The sequence below is a fragment of the Primulina tabacum genome, chromosome 18 (genome assembly GCF_025594145.1).
Source record: "Primulina tabacum isolate GXHZ01 chromosome 18, ASM2559414v2, whole genome shotgun sequence".
Taxonomy (NCBI): Eukaryota; Viridiplantae; Streptophyta; class Magnoliopsida; order Lamiales; family Gesneriaceae; genus Primulina; species Primulina tabacum.
Genome location: NC_134567.1, coordinates 22064422 through 22085317, shown reverse-complemented (window position 1 = coordinate 22085317; position 20896 = coordinate 22064422). Strand labels below are relative to the sequence as shown.

Sequence of the window (20896 nt, the reverse complement as noted above, 5' to 3'; positions counted from 1 at the left end):
CTATATTAAGCGACGGTAGCTTAATGAAGCGACGGTTTTAACTTAATTATCTAGTAAAAAAAAACTCATGCATGATTTGAACTATTGGCTGTTGTTACCATTTTACTTAATTTATCTTGTATTATTTTTATAAATTCAGAATTATTTTCTTTAATATTTTTAACACTATTTTTAGTTATTTAATATGGTTTAAAAATTAGGTTTTTGAGTTTACTATCTGTATTCGAAGTTTCTATTTTATTTTTGGGTTGTTTTTGTATTTGTTTTTCTATCATATCTAATTGTTTTTCTATTGTATTTAAATTTGTATTTGTGAAATTATTTTGTGTTATGATGTTTTTTATATTAATTTATCATTATCTCCTGGATTTTTTATATGAATTGCTTCAATTTGTTGATTTTGTACCATTATTTTAATTCCTTGTAAAGGATGATAATTAGATTGAATTTTTCTAGAATCAGTAATGGTTTCCCATTCTGGTGATTTATTTCTTATTGTAATAGGATTTACATAGTTTCAAAATAGATATTCTAAGGAATTTTGAGAGGAGTATATTCAAACCAATCGAAGAATAAAATGTAAATTTTATTTTTATTTATAAATTCATAAAATTTTTGTTGAATATCTTTTCTGGTTTTCATAAATTTTTCAAAAAATCATAATCTTTTTTCTTTATTATGTATAGCATAAAATCCTTATGTAGAAAGTTTTTATCTATTTGGAATTCTTTTTCTATAACATTTAGTTCATTAATTATATTTTCTGTTATTGAGAAAAAAATTGGACTAGTTGGATCTTGTTCTGATTCAAATTGTTGTTCTGGAATATTTAATTGTCTTCCTATCCTATTTTTGGTATATATAGGTATAGGTATTTCTGAGGTATAATCTACATTTCTTATCACAGAATTGGGTATATCTGAATAAAATGTTCGCGAACCTCGGTATTTATAGAATCATAGCGACGGTTTTTGCACAAACCACGATTTTGAGTTAAATTGTCGCCAATCTAGATCGGCGACGATTAAACAAACCATCGCCGAAACCGAAACTTATGATAAATCAGAACCGGGATAATACTTATTTTCGTACTTATTGTTTACCGCTTTTTTCATTTAAGTCCCTCTTCATTTTTGACTGCTTAATTAATCCTTCAAGTTTCCAAAATCATCCCGAATCAGTCCCTGTCGTTATCTTGACGTTAAGATTAACGTTGACCCACATCATGTGTCTCTCACATGATCATTTCTTTGTGAAGGCAGTCGATTTCCCTTTTTCATTTTACTCCCCACCTCTACAACCCTTACTCCCCACCTTTACAACCCTAATTCGAAACCCACGGTGACTGGAAGAAAATTTAGCAATTCCACATCATGTGCCTCTCACAAGAAGAATATATGTTTAAGTAGCAGTTTGCCAATTCGCGGTGGTGATATATAACACACAATTTACTTCCAAAGCTTCCTCAAAGACATATTTTTGTCAGTCTCTTGCTTCATGACCTTGGCAACAGCCATTTCGAAGTCCTCTTGAGTTACATGGACCCTCCTCTCTCTCAAAGCAAACATCCTAGCTTCAGTGCAAACAGTCTGCAAAACAACACCATTACTTGCATAAGCGAGACGATATGTTGATGTTGCGACAATTAGGCAACATGATAGCAGTAAAAACCCAGAGCAGCTTTGAATTTCTAATTTCAATTATGAGAAATTTACTGACATCCTTCGTATTTTGTTGCATCATTTCAAGTTCAAGGGTCCCCTTAATAGATCAGCATATGTCAAGAACTGTTGCTAAGCTATAACCCGTGATTCTATGTTTTTAGATATGCAACAACTTGACAGGTACTCATCAAATACCTATCAATTTCAACACGGTTTCGCCTCGGCCAAAAGTAAATGATAGACCTACTCGCTTTAATCCATCCCACACAAATTTAGTATAATTATTACGTGCTGAGAAACTTATTCCCCAAATGAATCGCATCCCAGGCTTCTCTTCAACGAAGAAAATAATGCATATTGAACTAAATCTTAGACCAATCATTGCTATAAAGCATATAGGTAGATGACCTGATTGTTATTAGAGAAAATGACCATGGACAGGAACATATGCATTGCACAATTAAAAACATGCCTTTCATATATTGTGGCTGTTAACTGAAGTTCACAAAAAGTCATGAAATACCTTAAGTTCTGCACCAGACGCACCATTCATTTTCTCAGCAATCTTCTTCAGATCGATCCCTCGTATCATATTCATTTTCCTCGAGTGTATCTTCAAAATGTCAAATCGAGACTGAAAAAGAAATTTCACGTTAGCCATGTGAAAATCAACTAAGTGTAGTGCGGTCACGAAGGGTGGGTTTAAATATCTTGGATAGAATAGGAAAAGAGAAAAGGAAGGGCAATAACTTGTGATTGATGTGATAATTAAATGAAGTTTAAAATGTAAAAGCAACGAAGATAGGGAATATAAGCAAAATATCTGAAGTAAAATCACTGGACTAAAGTAGAATGCCTCATCATTATATTTTGGTAAGTCAATCCGCTATCAAATTCATCAAAGCTAAGAGTATAAGGGAATGCAAGCAAGAGAGAACACAAAAAGAAAAAGAATTATCAAGAACGATAACTGGTATGTATACCTCTGCATTGGGATTTGGGAACTCAATTTCCTATCAATTCTTCCAGGACTAAGTAGAGCATGGTCCAGGATGCAATTCTATTGGTAGCCATCAATACCTGTATAGATATCATACATAAAACCACGATATTTTCACAGCGAACCAAAAGAAAACAATAGCCAAGGTATAAAGTTGACAAGAACTTTAAGATACCTTAATATTATTAGATGCTTCAAAGCCATCAAGTTTGATTGAGAAGCTCCAGCATAGGCTGCTGAACTTCACTATCCCCATTGCCACTTCCAGATTCCATACGTGAAGACCCTGTGTGCTATCAATTTCGTCCCATTATAAATTTAATTTATTAATTATATAAGATAAAATCAATGAAATTACATACATAGTTGGGAAAATACCCAGTTTCGTATACATTGAGTTCCCAAATCCCAAGCCGAGGTAATATACCAGTTATCATTCTTGATAATCGACTGCCTTCACAAAGAAATGATCATGTGAGAGGCACATGATATGGGTCAACGTTAATCTTAACGTCAAGATAACGACAGGGACCGATTCGGGATGATTTTTGGAAACTTGAAGGATTAATTAAGCAGTCAAAAATGAAAAGGGACTGAAATAGGAAAATCGGTAAACACTAAGGACGAAAAATGAGTATTATCCCATCAGAACCAACTAAGAATTTCTTTAAATGGAAAGAGGCATGTTTGAGTGCATTCAAAGCAATGGATAAGGAACTCAAGATTCTTGACAGTTGGACTGTTCTTGCAGTGGAACTACCGCTGTTGTTGTTGTCCAACAGGTATTGTAAACAAATATTATCTGAATGCGTAGGACAAATTAGAGGTATTTGATTAATGTTTGGAGGAATCACATGGTATTCCCTTTTTTTCCCATACAGGGTGAAGATATAATTATTGCGAATCTAGGCGATTCGAGGGCATGTTTAGGAACAAAAACCGAGGAAGGGAATGCGACGATTCAGTTAACTATGATTTCAAGCCAGGACTACCCTGTAAGGCCTTGCTTGGTTGGGTGGATAAAGTAGGTTGGGTTTTTTTTTTTTCCTAGCTAATTTGATGTTTGGTACGGTTGTAATTAAACCCATCTAATCTAGTGTCCAGTGGACTATCTTGTATTAGGCTGGTTAATTTAAACTCATCGCATGGCCCTGAATTATTAGTCCTTCTATCTATCCAACGTCTGTTTTCCTATTATACCCTTTTCTATCAAAAGAAGGCCCACAAAAGACTCTTCATCCAACAAAACAAAGAGAGTCGACGGAAGAACAGGGGAGTGGCTTAGGTCTCGCTGTCTTCGGCCAAATCTTCCTAAATCATGTAAACAGTGTTTAAATTCTTGGATATTTACTTGAATTTGCAGAAGCTTTTGTAAAAATGAATTTTGTAAAGTACATGCCCATTTCTTACTGCTCTTAATTGAATCTTTTGTTTCTGATATTTTTCCTGTGCCGAGCTTTTGTTTAGATGTCAATCAATTTCATTTCATTTCAAGCGACACGAACTCTGAGTAACCAACTGTCCATTTCTTACTCTTCAGACTCTGTGCTAGATGTGCTTCAGAAATCAATTTGAAATACTCATGGTTTGGTTAATAGTAATAATAAATACTGCGCTTACTCCGGACTTCAAATATTGTACTCATTTTATAATGTGATGTGTTTTGTAATAAGCCCTTGAAAATTGAAAATCTGCGTGTTCACCCTACTGTGTTTTTTGACAATGTATGAAATTGTATGGGGTAATTGTGAATGCATTTTAATACATGTTATATATTTCTTTTTTTTGAAGTATCTTCGATAGATGACCATTATGCGTAGAAACATTCTACTTTTTGTGATTCTTCACCAAATCATGTGTCGATCCTTCTTGATTATGTTACTTTGAGACGTCAGCGATTGAAGTACGTGCGAAACGACTTTTACACGACGCGTAGACCAACAACTAAGTGTAGGTGCGGTCACGAAGGGTGGGTTTAAATATCTTGGATAGAAATAGAAAAGAGAAAAGGAGGGGCAATAAATTGTGATTGATGTGATAATTAAATGAAGTTTAAAATGTAAAAGCAACGAAGATAGGGAATATAAGCAAAAATATCTGATGTAAAATCACTGGACTAAAGTAGAATGCCTCATCATTATATTTGGTAAGTCAATCCCGCTATCAAATTCAGCAAAGCTAAGAGTATAAGGGAATACAAGCAAGAGAGAACACAAAAAAGAAAAAAAGAATTATCAAGAACGATAACTGGTATGTATACCTCTGCATTGGGATTTGGGAACTCAATTTTCCTATCAATTCTTCCAGGACTAAGTAGAGCATGGTCCAGGATGTCAATTCTATTGGTAGCCATCAATACCTGTATAGATATCATACATAAACCACGATATTTTCACAGCAGAACCAAAGAAAACAATAGCCAAGGTATAAAGTTGACAAGAACTTTAAGATACTTAATCTTATTAGATGCTTCAAAGCCATCAAGCTGATTGAGAAGCTCCAGCATAGGCTGCTGAACTTCACTATCCCCATTGCCACTTCCAGATTCCATACGTGAAGACCCTATTGCTATCAATTTCGTCCATTAATAATTTAATTTATTAATTATATAAGATAAAATCAATGAAATTACATACATAGTTGGGAAAATACCCATTTTCGTATACATTGAGTTCCCAAATCCCAATGCAGAGGTATATATACCAGTTATCATTCTTGATAATCGGACTGCCTTCACAAAGAAATGATCATGTGAGAGGCACATGATGTGGGTCAACGTTAATCTTAAACGTCAAGATAACGACAGGGACCGATTCGGGATGATTTTGGAACTTGAAGGATTAATTAAGCAGTCAAAAATTGAAGAGGGACTGAAATAGGAAAATCGACTAAACAATAAGGACGCAAATGAGTATTATCCCATCAGAACCAACTAAGAATTTCTTTAAAATGGAAAGAGGCATGTTGAGTGCATTCAAAGCAATGGATAAGGAACTCAAGATTCTGACAGGTTGGACTGTCTTGCAGTGGAACTACCGCCGTTGTGTTGTCCAACAGTATTGTAAACAATATTATCTGACATGCGTAGGACAAATTAGAGGTATTGATTAATGTTGGAGGCAATTCACATGGTATTCCCTTTTTTCCCATACAGGGTGTAGATATAATTATTGCGAATCTAGGCGATCGAGGGCAGTTTTAGGAACAAAAACCGAGGAAGGGAATGCGGCGATTCAGTTAACTACTGATTTCAAGCCAGGACTACCCTGTAAGATTCTTTTCCCATGATAGAAATGATAAAATAATAAATGAATATAAACCAAGAAACCCAATAAAAAGTAGGCTTTTGCCAATGTAGACTTTTGGTTTCGATCCAGTAAACACCCTTGAATCGAACTAAAGATGTGTGCTAGACGGGTCTAACACAGAATTTCCCCGAAAACATCTACGCAACACGGTTCTGCTTGTGTATCAACGATGCTAATATTTACAAAAATAAAATTTGTTTTCCAGCCGAAGCTGAGTGAATAAGGAAGTGCAATGGCAGAGTACTGGCCCTGAAAGAAGAACCGCATATTCAGAGAGTATGGCTTCCTCATGATGACTCTCCAGGCCGTGCCATGTCGCGAGCTTTTGGAGACTTTGTGCTCAAGTACCATGGCATAATTGCAATCCCTGATATCTCTTATAACGGTTTATCTCCAAATGATCAGTTTTTTGTTCTGGCCAGTGATGGGGTAAAAACAAAAAACCCACCCAAATACAAATCGAATTTCTGCATTAAAAATGTATCAAAAAGTTGCTGGTTCTTACTTTCTACCACATATCATATAGAACCTTATGTATAAGTTATCACGGTCACGATGATATAAATCGAAATATAATTGAACTAATTTACCAAATTTGTGAATTTTTTTCAGGTGTGGGACGTATTAAGTAATGACGATATTATTGCAATAGTTTCTGCTGCACATAGCGAAGAGGTAGCAGCAAAGTCAGTGGTGGATGCAACAATTGCTACATGGAAACGTTGGTTTCCGAACTCAAAGAGAGATGACTGCACTGTCATTTGCTTCTTCTTGTATAAGATGAATGCAAGATAAAATTTGAGAGAGTTCATATTCTTGAGTATGCATAGTTTGTTCTCTAGTTCATTATCGTCCATTGGTCACTTGGGTGTGACAAAACTTGCTCGTTAGAACCTGAAACGTACTCTATTACAGTAAGAGAGTTGGAAGTGAATATTGGTCGTTGCTGGTGTTTGTAATGTTTCGATGCAACAAGACGAATAAAGCATCTTTGTTTTGAAAGATGAAAAACGATTATATTTACATAATAGTTTATTGGCGTCTATTTTAGGATCATGTACACATGTATAAAGTAGAATTTTTTTTAAAACAAAAGAGTGTAACGAGAATCATCATAGTATAACCCCAAAAAATAGTATACCCCAAAAAATTGAAATACATGAAGAAAACAAGCATTAAGCCAGCCTTCATGTTTCTAATCATTCCTCCATCCAAGAGGCACGAAAAGGAAAATAATCAACACTAATAGACCTAGTTCCCAAAAAAGGTGTAGAAAGAGGATTTGGATGAAGTTCAGGGACTTTCAAATTAAAATGGTTCGATCACAAGTTCTATCCGTCTTTGGGATCCTCTCCTTCGAGAAGATCATCGTATGTAACTGGCCTTCGTATTCGATTATGAACAGACGTACGTTTCTCTTCGGTAGAGGACTGTTCAAGCTGGTTCTGATCATGTGACAAAAGCTCCAGACCATTCGATATCTTGGGTTTAATCTGGTTAACTGTATTGAGAGCCCTTCTTTCAGAAGAAGATTCTGATTGTTGTGCATGTGCTTGCTTATTTTGATGATGCTGCTTGAATTGCTTCTGCAACAAGTATCAAACCAAATTGTTACTAACTCGATTACAGTCTATGTGATGCATGTATTGGTTGCAGATATACGAGGGAAAACAAACAGATAAATCATGATTAGAATGTAATAAAATACAATATTGTCAATGGCCAACCGGTAGGAATAGTGATGAAGAAATTGGTTTTAAGCAAGCAATTTAGTACTTGAATCACATAAGTGAGTGCATATGTAAAAGGTAAAATAAATAAATAGAATACAAGTGTAGAAAGTGCACCTCAAATTTTTTCCCCTTCTCATGATCTCTTTGTAAGCATTTGGTCACAAGCTTTGATAGTCCACAATATGCGACCACCATTACGAAATGGCCACCATCAGCAGTCTTCTGACCTCCACAGGCCTGAATGGCATCAACCTGCACGTTCATGTTCAATGTAACATTTTTTTTGAGTGATGCGTGAGAAATTAAAAAAAAAGTCAGAGAAGAAACTAATAATAATCCTATCAATATGGAGAACTAAGATCTTGAAAAGACCGAAAGGTCAATAGTGATGTTCAGCCATTCACAGGTTATAAGTTCAAAATATCAACCTTCATTAAAAAATTTATGAGTGGTTCATCAAGAAGCTATCTCAATTCTCAGATGAAAGTTTCAGGATAGCGATAGCAAAAATCTTCAGCCAAAAGAATCTGCGATGGAGGGAAAACAATACTGAGAATCAGAACTAAGGAGGGGGAAGGAAGTAGACTATATCCCTAAAAGTTGTAGAAAACTATGGTTAACAAATATCTCACCAATCACAATACCAAGGGTCAATTCCAGGTTTTACCAAAACAGTACAGTACTAATGACAGATTCTAATACTTTTCATTAGTTAGCAGTACGAGATAAGTCGGAAAGGGTTCAAAGGTGAGAGCAGCGTGGTTAATCTATGATAATGATGTCATAAAACCTAAAGCACGCTGCCCCACCAAGTAAACACATATCAAAGCTCATCCAAATAGGGATAAGTTCTAAGATTAACGTGCATCATTTTGTCACCAAAACAAGTTTTGGAACCATGTAAAAAAAAGCATTGCATTGTAATGAGAAAGCCAAATGTCGGCTAAGTCAGTTTTTTTATAAAACGCACTTCATCCCATTTTTGGATTGTAAATCTTGCATCGCACTGCAGTGTAAGTACAATAACTCCCTCAAGTAACTTAACCAATTAAGAGATCATAAACATGCAAATCATTCAAGCAAAATTCTCTAACTACAGCACCGTTCAAACCGTCAAAGTCAAGTTTAGTACAATTTGTAAATTTAAAATGAAGATCATCAGCAATAGGTGGCCAGAGATGAAGTGGTACAACAGAACAACACAACAAAGTCTTACCTCTTTGACGAGATCACTCAAAGCAGAGACGTCAATACAACCAACAGCAGTACACATAAGATAAGATTTCCTCTCTCTCAAACGCTTACACACATTTAAAACAAACCTACAAATATTTATACAAAGGAAATAGTCACCAAAAAAATGAAAATAATCGTAAAAACGGGGAAATGTTTTATTGAAGCTAGCAAAGTTAGAAAACACTGCATCAGAAAATATGAATCCGTCAATAGACGGACTATAGAGTACATGTCAGAATATAAAGAAGCAGGCTGCGTCTGTGATGGTGTTCGTTTATCAACACAAAAAAGTACAGAATTATATTTTCCTCTCTATAAGTGATATAGCAACTTCTAAGGCCACCATGCCATACAAAAATAGTGTAACATAAGGCTATGGATGACAATAGATAACATAAAAAATACGACGACGAAATAATGCCAAAGGGATACTATAAAATGAACAAAATCTTGCTTCAAAATGTTCAAACCTGTTGATATCAGTAACATTTGGACCAATATCGATGTCTGTCTTTTGCTTGTTTTTCTTTTTCTTCTTCTTACGTCTTGAATTCCTGTTGTTGGAAACCTGATTAACTTCAACATTACAGCTTACTCCTGATTCAGCCTTTGAAATAGGTTCAAGTAACTCACCCTCTTCAACATCTTGCATCTCAACATCTTGGCCATCCTCAATACCTTCATCATCATAAATTGTGTCAAGCACACTCTCTACTTCCATGAAATCAGCAAACTGTGGAAGTTTCAAAGTTAGATATTCACCACATAAGACCAAGAATGAAAGTATAGTCAAATTCCGCTGCAAATGATCAAGTCTGGGGAACAATTCACATTCGCAATACAGCTAAATTTAATAGTCGACCTATCTCAAGACCAAATGCACAAAAAATTAAGAATATTTCTGGAAGCACATTTTCTTTATTATTAAAAAACATTATAGGGATTATTAAGCCAGATGTAATAATTTTTCTCATCGATGCAACCATTACAGGTAAAATTTAACAATTTGCAGAAGCAAACCTCGATAAAAAAATTTTAAATTAAATATGTTCACATGCCAAAGAAAAAATCATTAGAAACCCTACCAAAATCCAGAATTCCCCAAAACAGAATAGAAGTGACAAATTTCCCAGGAAAAAAGCCAAAAACATAAAATCAAGCTACAGACGAAAGTATAGAGAAAATAAGAGAACGAGAAAAACAACAGCTACCTGCGAGTATGGAAAACAATGCGTAAGGGATGTTACAGCCCCACAGCTTGAGACGTGGGTTCTATATGATTGGGCCATATATTGTTGGACCAAAATTTTCTGTTTTGGGCTTTTTATATCTCACTTAACCAATAGCCTTATAGCCCATTCAATTGAATTCAGACAAAAGAATAAATAAATAGCTCATTAATCAACGGAAATATATCACATTGTATATCAGCTTTAAAATGTATATAATTGTAATGCCGGTTACTCGTACAAATGATAACAATGCTTTTATGTCGTTTATTACGTAGTTATTTAGCTCATTAGATTTCACGTGATGATTGAGGTATCAATATTGAGATTGAACATGATATTTATATTGTCCATGGTGTATTGAGAATGAATATGTGTTAAATAGTAATAAGATGTGTACGTAGAAATAGTTACTAGAAGTGGTGGGAAATGAGATGAAAATATGGTAGTTCGTACGGGTTTTAGCATAATCATTGGAATATTGATCCAAATTATGTGAGGTCATAACCATTAGAAAGCTAATATATAAGGTTACAACTTTCACGCTTTGAGTTTTGTCCAAATCATTGTGGAAGACAAGCCAAAAGCGCCCCAAAGTGGGTCGTGTGTATCGTCACTCCTACAATGACATATGTTGGGAGAATGGGCATAACTTTTTCCTCAGACCTCTAAATGACATGAAACCAGTGGGAGATTCAAGCCAAGACATAGAGTTACAACTTTCGTGTTTACCATTTTTTAAAATTATGAACGGAAGAGCCATTTTTGAAGTGATCTTTGAGGTGGCTGTGCGCAGAGTGGCGCCCGAGCGCCAATGGTTCTGGATTTTTGGTTTCGGACAGAAAGTGCCGCGCTCGAGCGGTAATTTATGACCGCCCGAGTGCCGCCTTGCATATAAGAAGATAAGTTTCGACTTCCTTGACTTTATTTACCATTCCACAACCTCTTTCCCACAGCAAAACTCGAAAGACACCAATAAATCTTCCTCCAAAAGCTCGTCTCTTCTTCTCATCACTTTGAGGTTAGAAGTTTATTCTCCATCACAAAAACATCATATAAGTGTAAGTTTTCTTCTCTTTTAGTTGTTCCACATGTAGAGGAGTGATTTTCACCTAGTATATACATAGTGATAGGTTTATTGATGTATTTGACAGTATAGGAGCGAGAAACACCGTCTCAAACCAGTGTTCTTAAGCTTGGACAGTAAGTTGGCATATTCTTGAAGTAATACATGAGTAGTATTATGTTTTCAAATATTTCCCATTGATTATTGCTATATGTACATTGTTAGTGTTTTATTGATGAAAACATAGCACCATATTCCATTGTTATGTATTAAATACGTAAGGAACTCATGAATATTGAAGAGGGGTGCTATATCATGAACACGAACATGAAAATGAAAAGAAAATGACTGATTTTACATGATATAGAGCTTGTTGACATCATGGGTGGTTTTAAGTCCACCAAAGCTATTGGCCAATATATGTTCATGGGGCGTGGGGATGCCAAAGGTTGCTCCCTGACGTCCAACACAGTAGTAGCTATATAATAAAGCAAGCACGGTAGTACAGGTCAACTAATGAGGCTCAAGTACAAAAATGAACATTGAATATATGCTACGGTATGACATGTTTTTAAGATTCATTATTTATCACGACTTGATATGTATGTTCCTTCGATGCATATTGATACATATAAGTGCCAACTTATTGAGTTTTATAAACTCACGTAGCTCATGTATTACAGGATCAGGTAATGAAGATATATAGGATGCCGGTTCGCCAATGGATGCTTGTAACGTGCCTCACTCGACAAGAACCGGGACTTCTTATTGTAGCTTCCGCATATGTATTATAATGAATTGAATGTCAGGGTTTGAAACAAGTTCCACGATATGTGTGAGGATACAATGTATGTTTGTATATTTAAATATGTTTCTATGTATATATGAATGTTGTTGCTTGGGTTTGAGCTTATACAAAATATAGGGACATCATGCCAAAATTTTTATAAACCGTCAATTTGATGCCCTTGTTTGATCTGCTTCATACTATAGGTATATCATTCAAACCCTATTTTGATTATGGTAATTATGCTAAGTATAGTGTAAGGGTGTGACATTTTAGAGTGGTATCAGAGCCCACGGTTCTTCAACAGGGAAGACACAGCACTTCATCCATACATGGGGAACTCGGCAAGTAAGTATCTTTGTATCCCATAGTTTATGCTAAGTTATGTGTTTCTACGTGACCTATATGTAGGTTAAGATAAGCGACGATGCCACCGAAACGTAAGGTACATGAAGGAGAGTCATCTAAGGGCAAGAGCCACCCAGCAACACGATGAAGGCAGTACAACACGAGATCGGTAGATGACTATGCCAAATTGCTCCAACCAACAAGCAAAAGTCCATGGTGACAATACATCAGCTACTGAGATGGCAACGGCCTTACTCATGAATAGGCACAAGTACAAGCCATAGTTACACAGACATGTGCCTGTTCAGACAGACGTATGATGGCTCTTTAGACGTTTGAATTCCTCCGGAATTCCATGGGAAAGCACCGATCCAGCAGTAGCAGAAGGAATGGATTAAGTCGTTGGAGTCCCCCCACTCACCCTCTACTCCGTCACCCAACTCGCTCCCCATATGGAAGCATGCAGATAATAGTAATTGTGTCATACCCCCAGATTCTCTTAACAAAACAAGCAAGAATATGGTGGGAAAGGCAAAAGTAGCATTACGGTTAGGCCATTGACATGGGGAACTTTTCAAAACTGTGTTTTACAACAAATATTCTCAGTAAAGACGTACGAGCTAAGAAAAGCCAGTGATTTTCTGAATTTAAAGCAAGGAACCATGTCAATGACTGAATATATACAACAATTCGAAGCTGGAGTCCATACGTACCCTATATTGCCCAGGATGACACAAGTAAGGGCGAACACTTCAATGAGGGGACTTTCGCTCTGAAATTAAAAGAGATGTACGAATGTCGAAAGTTGCTACCTTATGTGATACGAATCCTCGTACGAATGAAAGGCAAGCACGCATATATAAATCGCACCCTCAATCCATAACAAACAAGAAACGATTATTTTGTCCCGATCTTTTGAAACAAGTAACGATTTTGTGATATTCACCTCTAAGCGATTATAACTTAGCAACAAATATCAACGATAAAACAATTGAATTTCAAACGAACCTTCAAAGAACTTGTTTTGACAATCTGTGCGAGAACAATCGACAAACGCCACCAAAGATGCAATCTTTGATAAGTTTGATTTTGATAAACACAAAGCACAAGCTTTGCAAATTGAGAGAAAACTCAAGAACTTTTATCTATCATCATCATTATTCGTTCATGGTCCTGATACACTGAATATATATTCAATAAAGTATGAAAAAGTAGTGTAAAAAGGCTTAAGTTATGATAACAAGCAATTTGACACGGAAGTTGACAAAAGACCGCGGTGTGCGCTGCAGACTGGACCGCGGGTGCGCGTGCCGCTTCGGCGAAGTTCGGATGCAAAGGACCGTGGGTGCGGTCCTTTTAGGAGAGCGGGTGCGCTCGCCTTCTGACCGCGGGGTGCGGTATAGCTTCGGCAATATTCTCTTAAATTTGATTATTATGGACCGCGGGTGCAGTCCCTGAACTGGCGCGGGTGTGCTGTACCTTCGGCAATTGCACTTGAATAACATTCCAAAAACCTCCAATATTATTCCCATGATTCTCAACCTCCTCTAATTTAGACATCCAACTTGTAGGACTTCCTTGATAGCTCATCATGAGTCCTTGAAGTGCATCTTTAAACTTCTTGCTTCGTCCCCTTCGTTATAGGTCCTTTGGTCAACTCCAACGACTCCCATGCTTTCTTTGATGCTTGATCAACCCACATTTGCATCATTCTCCCCCCTTCTTGACCAAGGATTTGTCCTCAATCTTGATCATCTCCTACATCAAACACGATAGATCACTGACATTAAAAGTAGAGCTGACATTCATACTCACCTGGTAGGTCTAATTTGTAGGCATTGTCGCTTGATCTTTTCAAGCACTTGAAATGGTCCGTCACCCCTAGGTAAGAGTTTTGAACGTCGCTTTTCTGAAATCTTTCCTTCCTTAAGCGTGCCAACACCACCAAATCGTACGTCCCTTTTCAAAAATCATCTTTTCCTTCCCTTGTTGGCTTGCTTCGGTATTGTAAATTCTTCTTCTCGATGGTTATCCTTGACCTTCTAATGCAAAATTCTAACGAATTCGCTTTCTTCTTGCCATCCATATCTAACATTTCACTACAGGTAAAATACATCAAATCCAACGGAGTCAAAGGATTAAAACACATACAATTTCAAATGGTGAATAATTCGTAGTAGAATGACACTACGATTATAAGCAAACTCAACAAATGGTAAACAATCCTCCCAATTCTTTAAGTTCTTTTTAAGAATAGCACGCAAAAGTGTTCCTAAAGTTCTATTGACAACTTCAGTTTGCCCATCCGTTTGAGGATGACATGTAGTAGAAAACAACAATTTTGTGCCAAGTTTAGCCCATAACGTTTTCCAAAAATAACTCAAGAATTTAACATCACGGTCCGAAACAATAGTCCTAGGCATGCCATGCAACCTAACGACTTCTCTAAAGAATAGATCCGCAATGTGAGATGCATCATCAGTTTTGTGACAAGCAATAAAATGAGCCATCTTAGAAAATCTATCCACAACAACAAATAGAATCCCCCCTTCTTTGTCCTAGGCAACCCCAAAACAAAGTCCATAGAAATATCAACCCAAGGTTCACTAGGGACGGGAAGTGGTGTATACAAGCCATGTGGTTGTGTTTTAGATTTAGCTTGTCTACTAAGTAATGCACTTATCACAAACACGCTCAAACGTCACGTTTCATGTGTGGCCAATAGAAATGTTCATGCAATGCACTTAAAGTTTTAGCCACACCAAAATGCCCCATTAAAGCCCCCCCATGTGCCCTCCCTAACAAGTAATTCACGAATGGATGAGCTAGGGACGCACAACCTATCTTCTTTTAAACAAGAAGAAAACCATGATGCAAATAAATTTGTCATGTGGACCATGCATACATGTTTCAAATACTTTCTTAAAATCCTCATCTAGCACATGATAATCCTTCACATGCTCAACCCCAAAACTTTAGACCCCAAAGTAGAGATTAGTACATACCTCCGTGATAATGCGTCAGCCACTACATTTTCCTTACTTTTTGTACTAGATGATGTAGGGAAATGTACCTATGAATGCATCCCACTTGACATGCCGCTTGTTCACTTCTGCTGCCCCTTAGGTGCTTAAGAGACTCTGATCCGTGTGAATCACAAACTCTTTAGGCCTCAAGTAGTGTTGCCACACTTCCAAAGTCCTCACAAGCGCGTACAACTCCTTGTCATACGTTGGATAGTTCAGTGCTGCTCCATTGAGTTTCTCACTAAAATACGCCACTGATCGTCCTCCTTGCATCAAAACACCACCAATACCTACACCTGAAGCATCACATTCAATTTCAAAAGTATTAGAAAATCAGGCAAAACAAGTAAAGGCGCATTAATTAACTTTTGTTTAATAATATTAAAGACTTCTCTTGCTCTTCGCCCCAATGGAATGGAACGTTATTCTTAATCACCGCCGTCATCGGTGCCGCCAGTGTGCTAAAATCTTTTACAAACCTCCTATAGAAGCTTGCAAGACCATGAAAGCTTCGAACTTGACCAACAGAAGCAGGCGTTGGCCAATCTCGAATAGCACTTACCTTGTCCTCATCCACTTGTATCCCCTGCGAACTTACCACAAAACCAAGGAAGACAAGTTTGCTTGTACAAAAATCACATTTCTTTAAATTAGCATATAAATTTTCAGCCCTTAGTGTGATTAGCACAAGTCTCAAGTGATTAACATGCTCATCCAAGTCTTTGTTATATTAGTGGATATCATCAAAGTAAACAACAACAAATTTTCCTATGTATGCACACAAGACATGGTTCATTAACCTCATAAAAGTGCTAGGAGCGTTAGTTAAGCCAAAAGACATGACCATCCACTCATATAACCCGTACTTGATTTTAAAAGCCGTTTTCCACTCATCACCTTCCCTCATCCTAATTTGGTGATAACCATTTTTCAAGTCAATCTTGCTAAAAATACAAGCACTATGCAATTCATCTAACATATCATCTAGTCTAGGTATGGGATGCCTATATTTGATGGTTATATTATTGATTGCCCTACAATCTACACACATACGCCATGAGCCATCTTTCTTAGGAACTAATAAAACAGGTACAGCACAAGGAGACATGGACTCACGCACGAAACCCCTATCTAATAATTCACTTACCTGCCGTTGAAGCTCCTTGGTCTCCTCCGGATTGCTTCTATACGCTGGACGATTTGGTAATGCACTTCCGGGCACAAAATCAATTTGGTGCTCAATCCCCCTCAATGGTGGTATTCCTTGAGGTAGCTCCTCTGGAAATATATCATCAAACTCCTGCAAAAGGGAACAACAATGCTCGGAAGATTTCCGGCTATATCACTTGTGTTAAAGAGAATCTCTTTGTAAGGAATCAACACAAGTGTATCATGTGTGTGCAACAATTGTTTCATGTCACTCTTTTGGACCATATATATTTTTTTTTGGTCTCTTTCCTCTCATTTTCTTTTTCCTTATTTTTCTTTTGTATGGCTATCTCAATTTTTTTATCACTTTGTTTTTAGCCATTTCATTTTTCTTTTCAAAGGTCATCTCACTTTTTAATTCACTCTTTCTTTCGGCCTCATCTCTCTTCTTCTTTTTCAATTGGTCCTCCAACACTTGTTTTGGGGACAAAGAAAGTAAAACAATGGGTTCTTTCTTGAGTACAAAAGAATATTTATTTCTAAACCCATCATGTGTCACTTGCTTATCATATTGCCATGGTCTTCCTAACAAAATATGACAAGCATGCATTGGTACCACATCACACAATACCTCATCAACATACTTCCCAATCGAAAACGCAACCAAAACTTGTTTGTTCACCTTCACTTCAGCACAGTCGTTCAACCACTGTAGCCTATATGGTTGAGGATGTTTCAAAGTAGGCAAACTCAATTTTTCAACCATCTCAAGACTAGCAACATTGGTACAACTTCCTCCATCTATAATAACGTTGCAAACTTTGCCACTGACAAAACATCTAGTATGGAACAAGTTTTCCCGCTGATTCGTCTCCTCTTCTTTGACTTGGGCACTCATGATACGCCTAGTCACTAATGCCTCACCCACAACTGCTTCATATCCCTCATCAGGATCCTCTAATGCAGGCATCTCATCTTCATCCTCTCCATCATCTCCCTCACTATGAGATTCATACTCCCCATAATTATTCAACACCATCACCCTTTTATTGGGACATTGGCTAGCAATATGTCCAACTCCTTGACACCTAAAACATTTAATATCTCTAGAACGATTAATAGGAGCTTCAGGTTTACCTTGCATTCCCTGCTTAGGCGCCTCCTGTTTAATGTCAACTTTGGGCTTGACTACTACCTTGCTTTCTTCACGTTTAACAACGTTGGAACGCCAAGGTGTTGATGTATTCCCAGTTTGTGTGGTACGAACAACTCCTCTCCTCTTGAGTTGTTGTTCCACTTTTATCGCCATTTGCACCATTTCATCTAGATCCAAGTAATGTCTAAGCTCCACTTGGTCTTGAATTTCCCTGTTCAAACCACACAGAAAACGAGCCATAGTAGCCTCACTATCCTCATCTATGTTTGCTCTAATCATGACTACTTCCAATTCTTATAGTAGTCATCAACACTCTTCACACCTTGTCTCAAAGTTTGTAACTTCTTAAACATTTCTCTATAGTAGTGATTTGGTACAAACCTCTTCCTCATTACGCTTTTCATCTCCGCCCAAGTTTATATAGGCCTCTCATTCCATCTTCTCTTAGTGGTCACTAATTGATCCCACCAAATAAGTGCATAATCAACCAATTCAACCACAGCCAACCTAGCCTTCTTTTGTTCGGAATAATGGTGACAATCAAACACAAATTCAACTCGCTTTTCCCATTCTAAATAAGCCTCTGGATCCGACTTACCATGGAACGACGAAATTTTCATCTTAATGCTGCCTATGTTATTATCTTCCTTATTCCCATCATCGTACCTACCACGTAAGGCTTCTCTTCTTCCCCTACCAAATCCTCTACCTCTTCCGCTTCTACCCCAATTCTCGTTTTGGCTCTCCTCTTCTCCTTCCAAATCATAATCATTCTTTTCTTCATCCACTCTACCCAAACCTTTAGGCTTAGATTTATTTTCACTCAGTACTAACTTCAAGCCTATCCAACCTCTCATATAAAGGATCCAACTCGGCCCTCAACATTCTACTAAAATGCCCAAATAACGCCTCCATTTGAACCTTAGATAACCCTTGGTTCGAACTCTCTCCTACTTCCCTCTCCATTTTAATTTCAGATTTTGTACCTGCAATAAAATGTTAGTAGAAATAAAAGATTTTCCTCACCCAAATTCTCACGATCACTCCAAAGAAATAACACTCGCACTCAAATGTTTTTCACTAGAATTTGATAGTTATCTCAAAGGTGTGCTCAATCTTTATATATATTATTTTTTTTATCAAACTAACAAGATTCAACTTGTGAACACTTGCAACTGTTTCACATGGATTGCACAAAAACAAGAACGACAGAATAACACAGAACAAATTTTTCGGGAATTCTGGATTATCAAAAGATGATAGAAAAAACGCAGATCTTAAAATAGAACAAAGGATAACACAAAACTTGAAACAGAACAAATTTTTGTTTTTGTTTTTGGTAGATATGACAATAGAAACAAAAGGATACACAGATCTGAAACAGAATGAAATTTGAGACAGATCTGAAAAATAACAACAACGATACTTACTTGAATTCAATGAACCAAAGCTCTGATACCAAATGATATGAATCCTCGTACGAATGAAAGGCAAGCACGAATATATAAATCGCACCCTCAGTTCAATAACAAACAAGGAACGATTATTTTGTCCCGATCTTTTGAAACAAGTAACGATTTTGTGATATTCACCTCTAAGCGATTATAACTTAGCAACAAATATCAACGATAAAACAATTGAATTTCAAACGAACCTTTAAAGAACTTGTTTTGACAATCCGTGCGAAGAACAATCGACAAACGCCACAAAGATACAATCTTTGATAAGTTTGATTTTGATAAACACAAAGCACAAGCTTTGCAAATTGAGAGAAAACTCAAGAACATTTATCTATCATTCATCATTATTCGTTCATGGTCTGATACACTGAATATATATTCAATAAAGTATGAAAAAGTAGTGTAAAAAGGCTTAATTATGATAACAAGCAAATTTGACACGGAAGTTGACAAAAGACCGCGGGTACGCTGCAGACTGGACCGCGGGTGCGGTGCCGCTTCGGCGAAATTCGGATGCAAAGAACCGCGGGTGCGGTCCTTTTAGGAGCGCGGGTGCGCTCGCCTTCCGCGGGTGCGCTCGCCTTCTGACCGCGGGTGTGGTATAGCTTCGGCAATATTCTCTTAAATTTGATTATTATGGACCGTGGGTGCAGTCCATGAACTGGCGCGGGTGCGCTCTAACTTCGGCAATTGCACTTGAATAACATTCCAAAAACCTCCAATATTATTCCCATGATTCTCAACCTCCTCTAATTTAGACATCCAACTTGTAGGACTTCCTTGATAGCTCATCATGAGTCCTTGAAGTGCATCTTTAAACTTCTTGCTTCGTCTCCTCGTTATAGGTCCTTCGGGCAACTCCAACGACTCCCATGCTTTCTTTTGTGCTTGATCAACCACATTTGCATCATATGGGGAGATAGTGGAAAGAGCACTTATGGCTGAACAGGACGAATAAGACATTGACAGAGATAGGCAACAGCGAAGGCAGCAGTACTTTCAAAAGAGCCAAGGAACAGGACAAGGCAAAAAGACCGATAGCAAGGGTACTCGACCAGAGGAACCCCGTGACAAGGGTACCCTTCCACGTAAAGAACAGGACAGGCCACCTTGTCCTAAATGTGGCAAACTTCATGGCGGGGAATGTATGCAAGGTTCCAATGTTTGTTATCGTTGCAAAAAGCCAGGGAATCTCGCCAGGAATTGTCCAGGGAGTTCTAAGAAAGTACAGGGACGCCTTTTCTCGATGACCAAAGAAAAAGTGGATGCGGATACATCGATGATCGCTGGTATGTTCTTGATTTCTGGTATTACTGCTATTGTTTTACTAGATTCAGGAGCCACGCATTCCTTTATTTCGGAATCGTTTGTAAGGAGACTGGGCATTACAGCAAGTACAATAGAGACGCAACTCGCCATAGCCTTACCTTCCGTGCAAGAATTACAGACAGATCAGATTGTGCGAGGGTGTCCAATATATGTCCAAGGCCATCAGATGTATGCTGAATTGATTGTTTTGAAAATGACCGATTTTGATGTGATATTGGGAATGGATTGGCTCTCGAAGTACAGAGTTACTATTGACTGTGGCATAAAGATGATCAAGTTTGCACCAGTAGGAGCTGAACCATTCACAGTAGCAAGTGCAGGTATATCCTTACCTCTTCGGATAATCTCTTGTATGAAGGCTTGTAAATTACTACAGAAGGGGTGTCAAGGATATTTAGCATCTGT

At 37.3% G+C, this 20896-nt stretch overlaps 1 protein-coding gene and 1 pseudogene across 1 annotated transcript; one reads left to right on the top strand and one right to left on the bottom strand.

The window, feature by feature from the left end:
• The first annotated feature begins 3294 nt into the window (after positions 1–3294).
• Positions 3295–6868, top strand: LOC142532367 (putative protein phosphatase 2C 33; annotated as a pseudogene).
• Positions 6869–7303: 435 nt separating this feature from the next.
• Positions 7304–20297, bottom strand: LOC142532366 (uncharacterized). The gene is made up of 5 exons (XM_075638681.1): positions 20160–20297; positions 9412–9740; positions 8922–9027; positions 7820–7957; positions 7304–7558 (listed from the first exon to the last, which is right to left on the bottom strand). Exons 1-5 carry the CDS (start codon positions 20295–20297, stop codon positions 7304–7306), a joined length of 966 nt encoding a protein of 321 aa, XP_075494796.1.
• Between the last annotated feature and the right edge of the window lie 599 nt (positions 20298–20896).

Bases quoted from the DNA above. Each gene is read 5' to 3' on its own strand.
- LOC142532366 (XM_075638681.1), bottom strand. From the start codon at position 20,297: ATGAAGTTTGCCACATTTAGGACAAGGTGGCCTGTCCTGTTCTTTACG. The intron at 9,741-20,159 runs GTACTGCTGCCT...GATCATTTGCAG, and splicing joins GTTCCTTGGCTCTTTTGAAA to CGGAATTTGACTATACTTTC. The intron at 7,958-8,921 runs GTAAGACTTTGT...ATGAACGTGCAG, and splicing joins TGAGTGATCTCGTCAAAGAG to GTTGATGCCATTCAGGCCTG.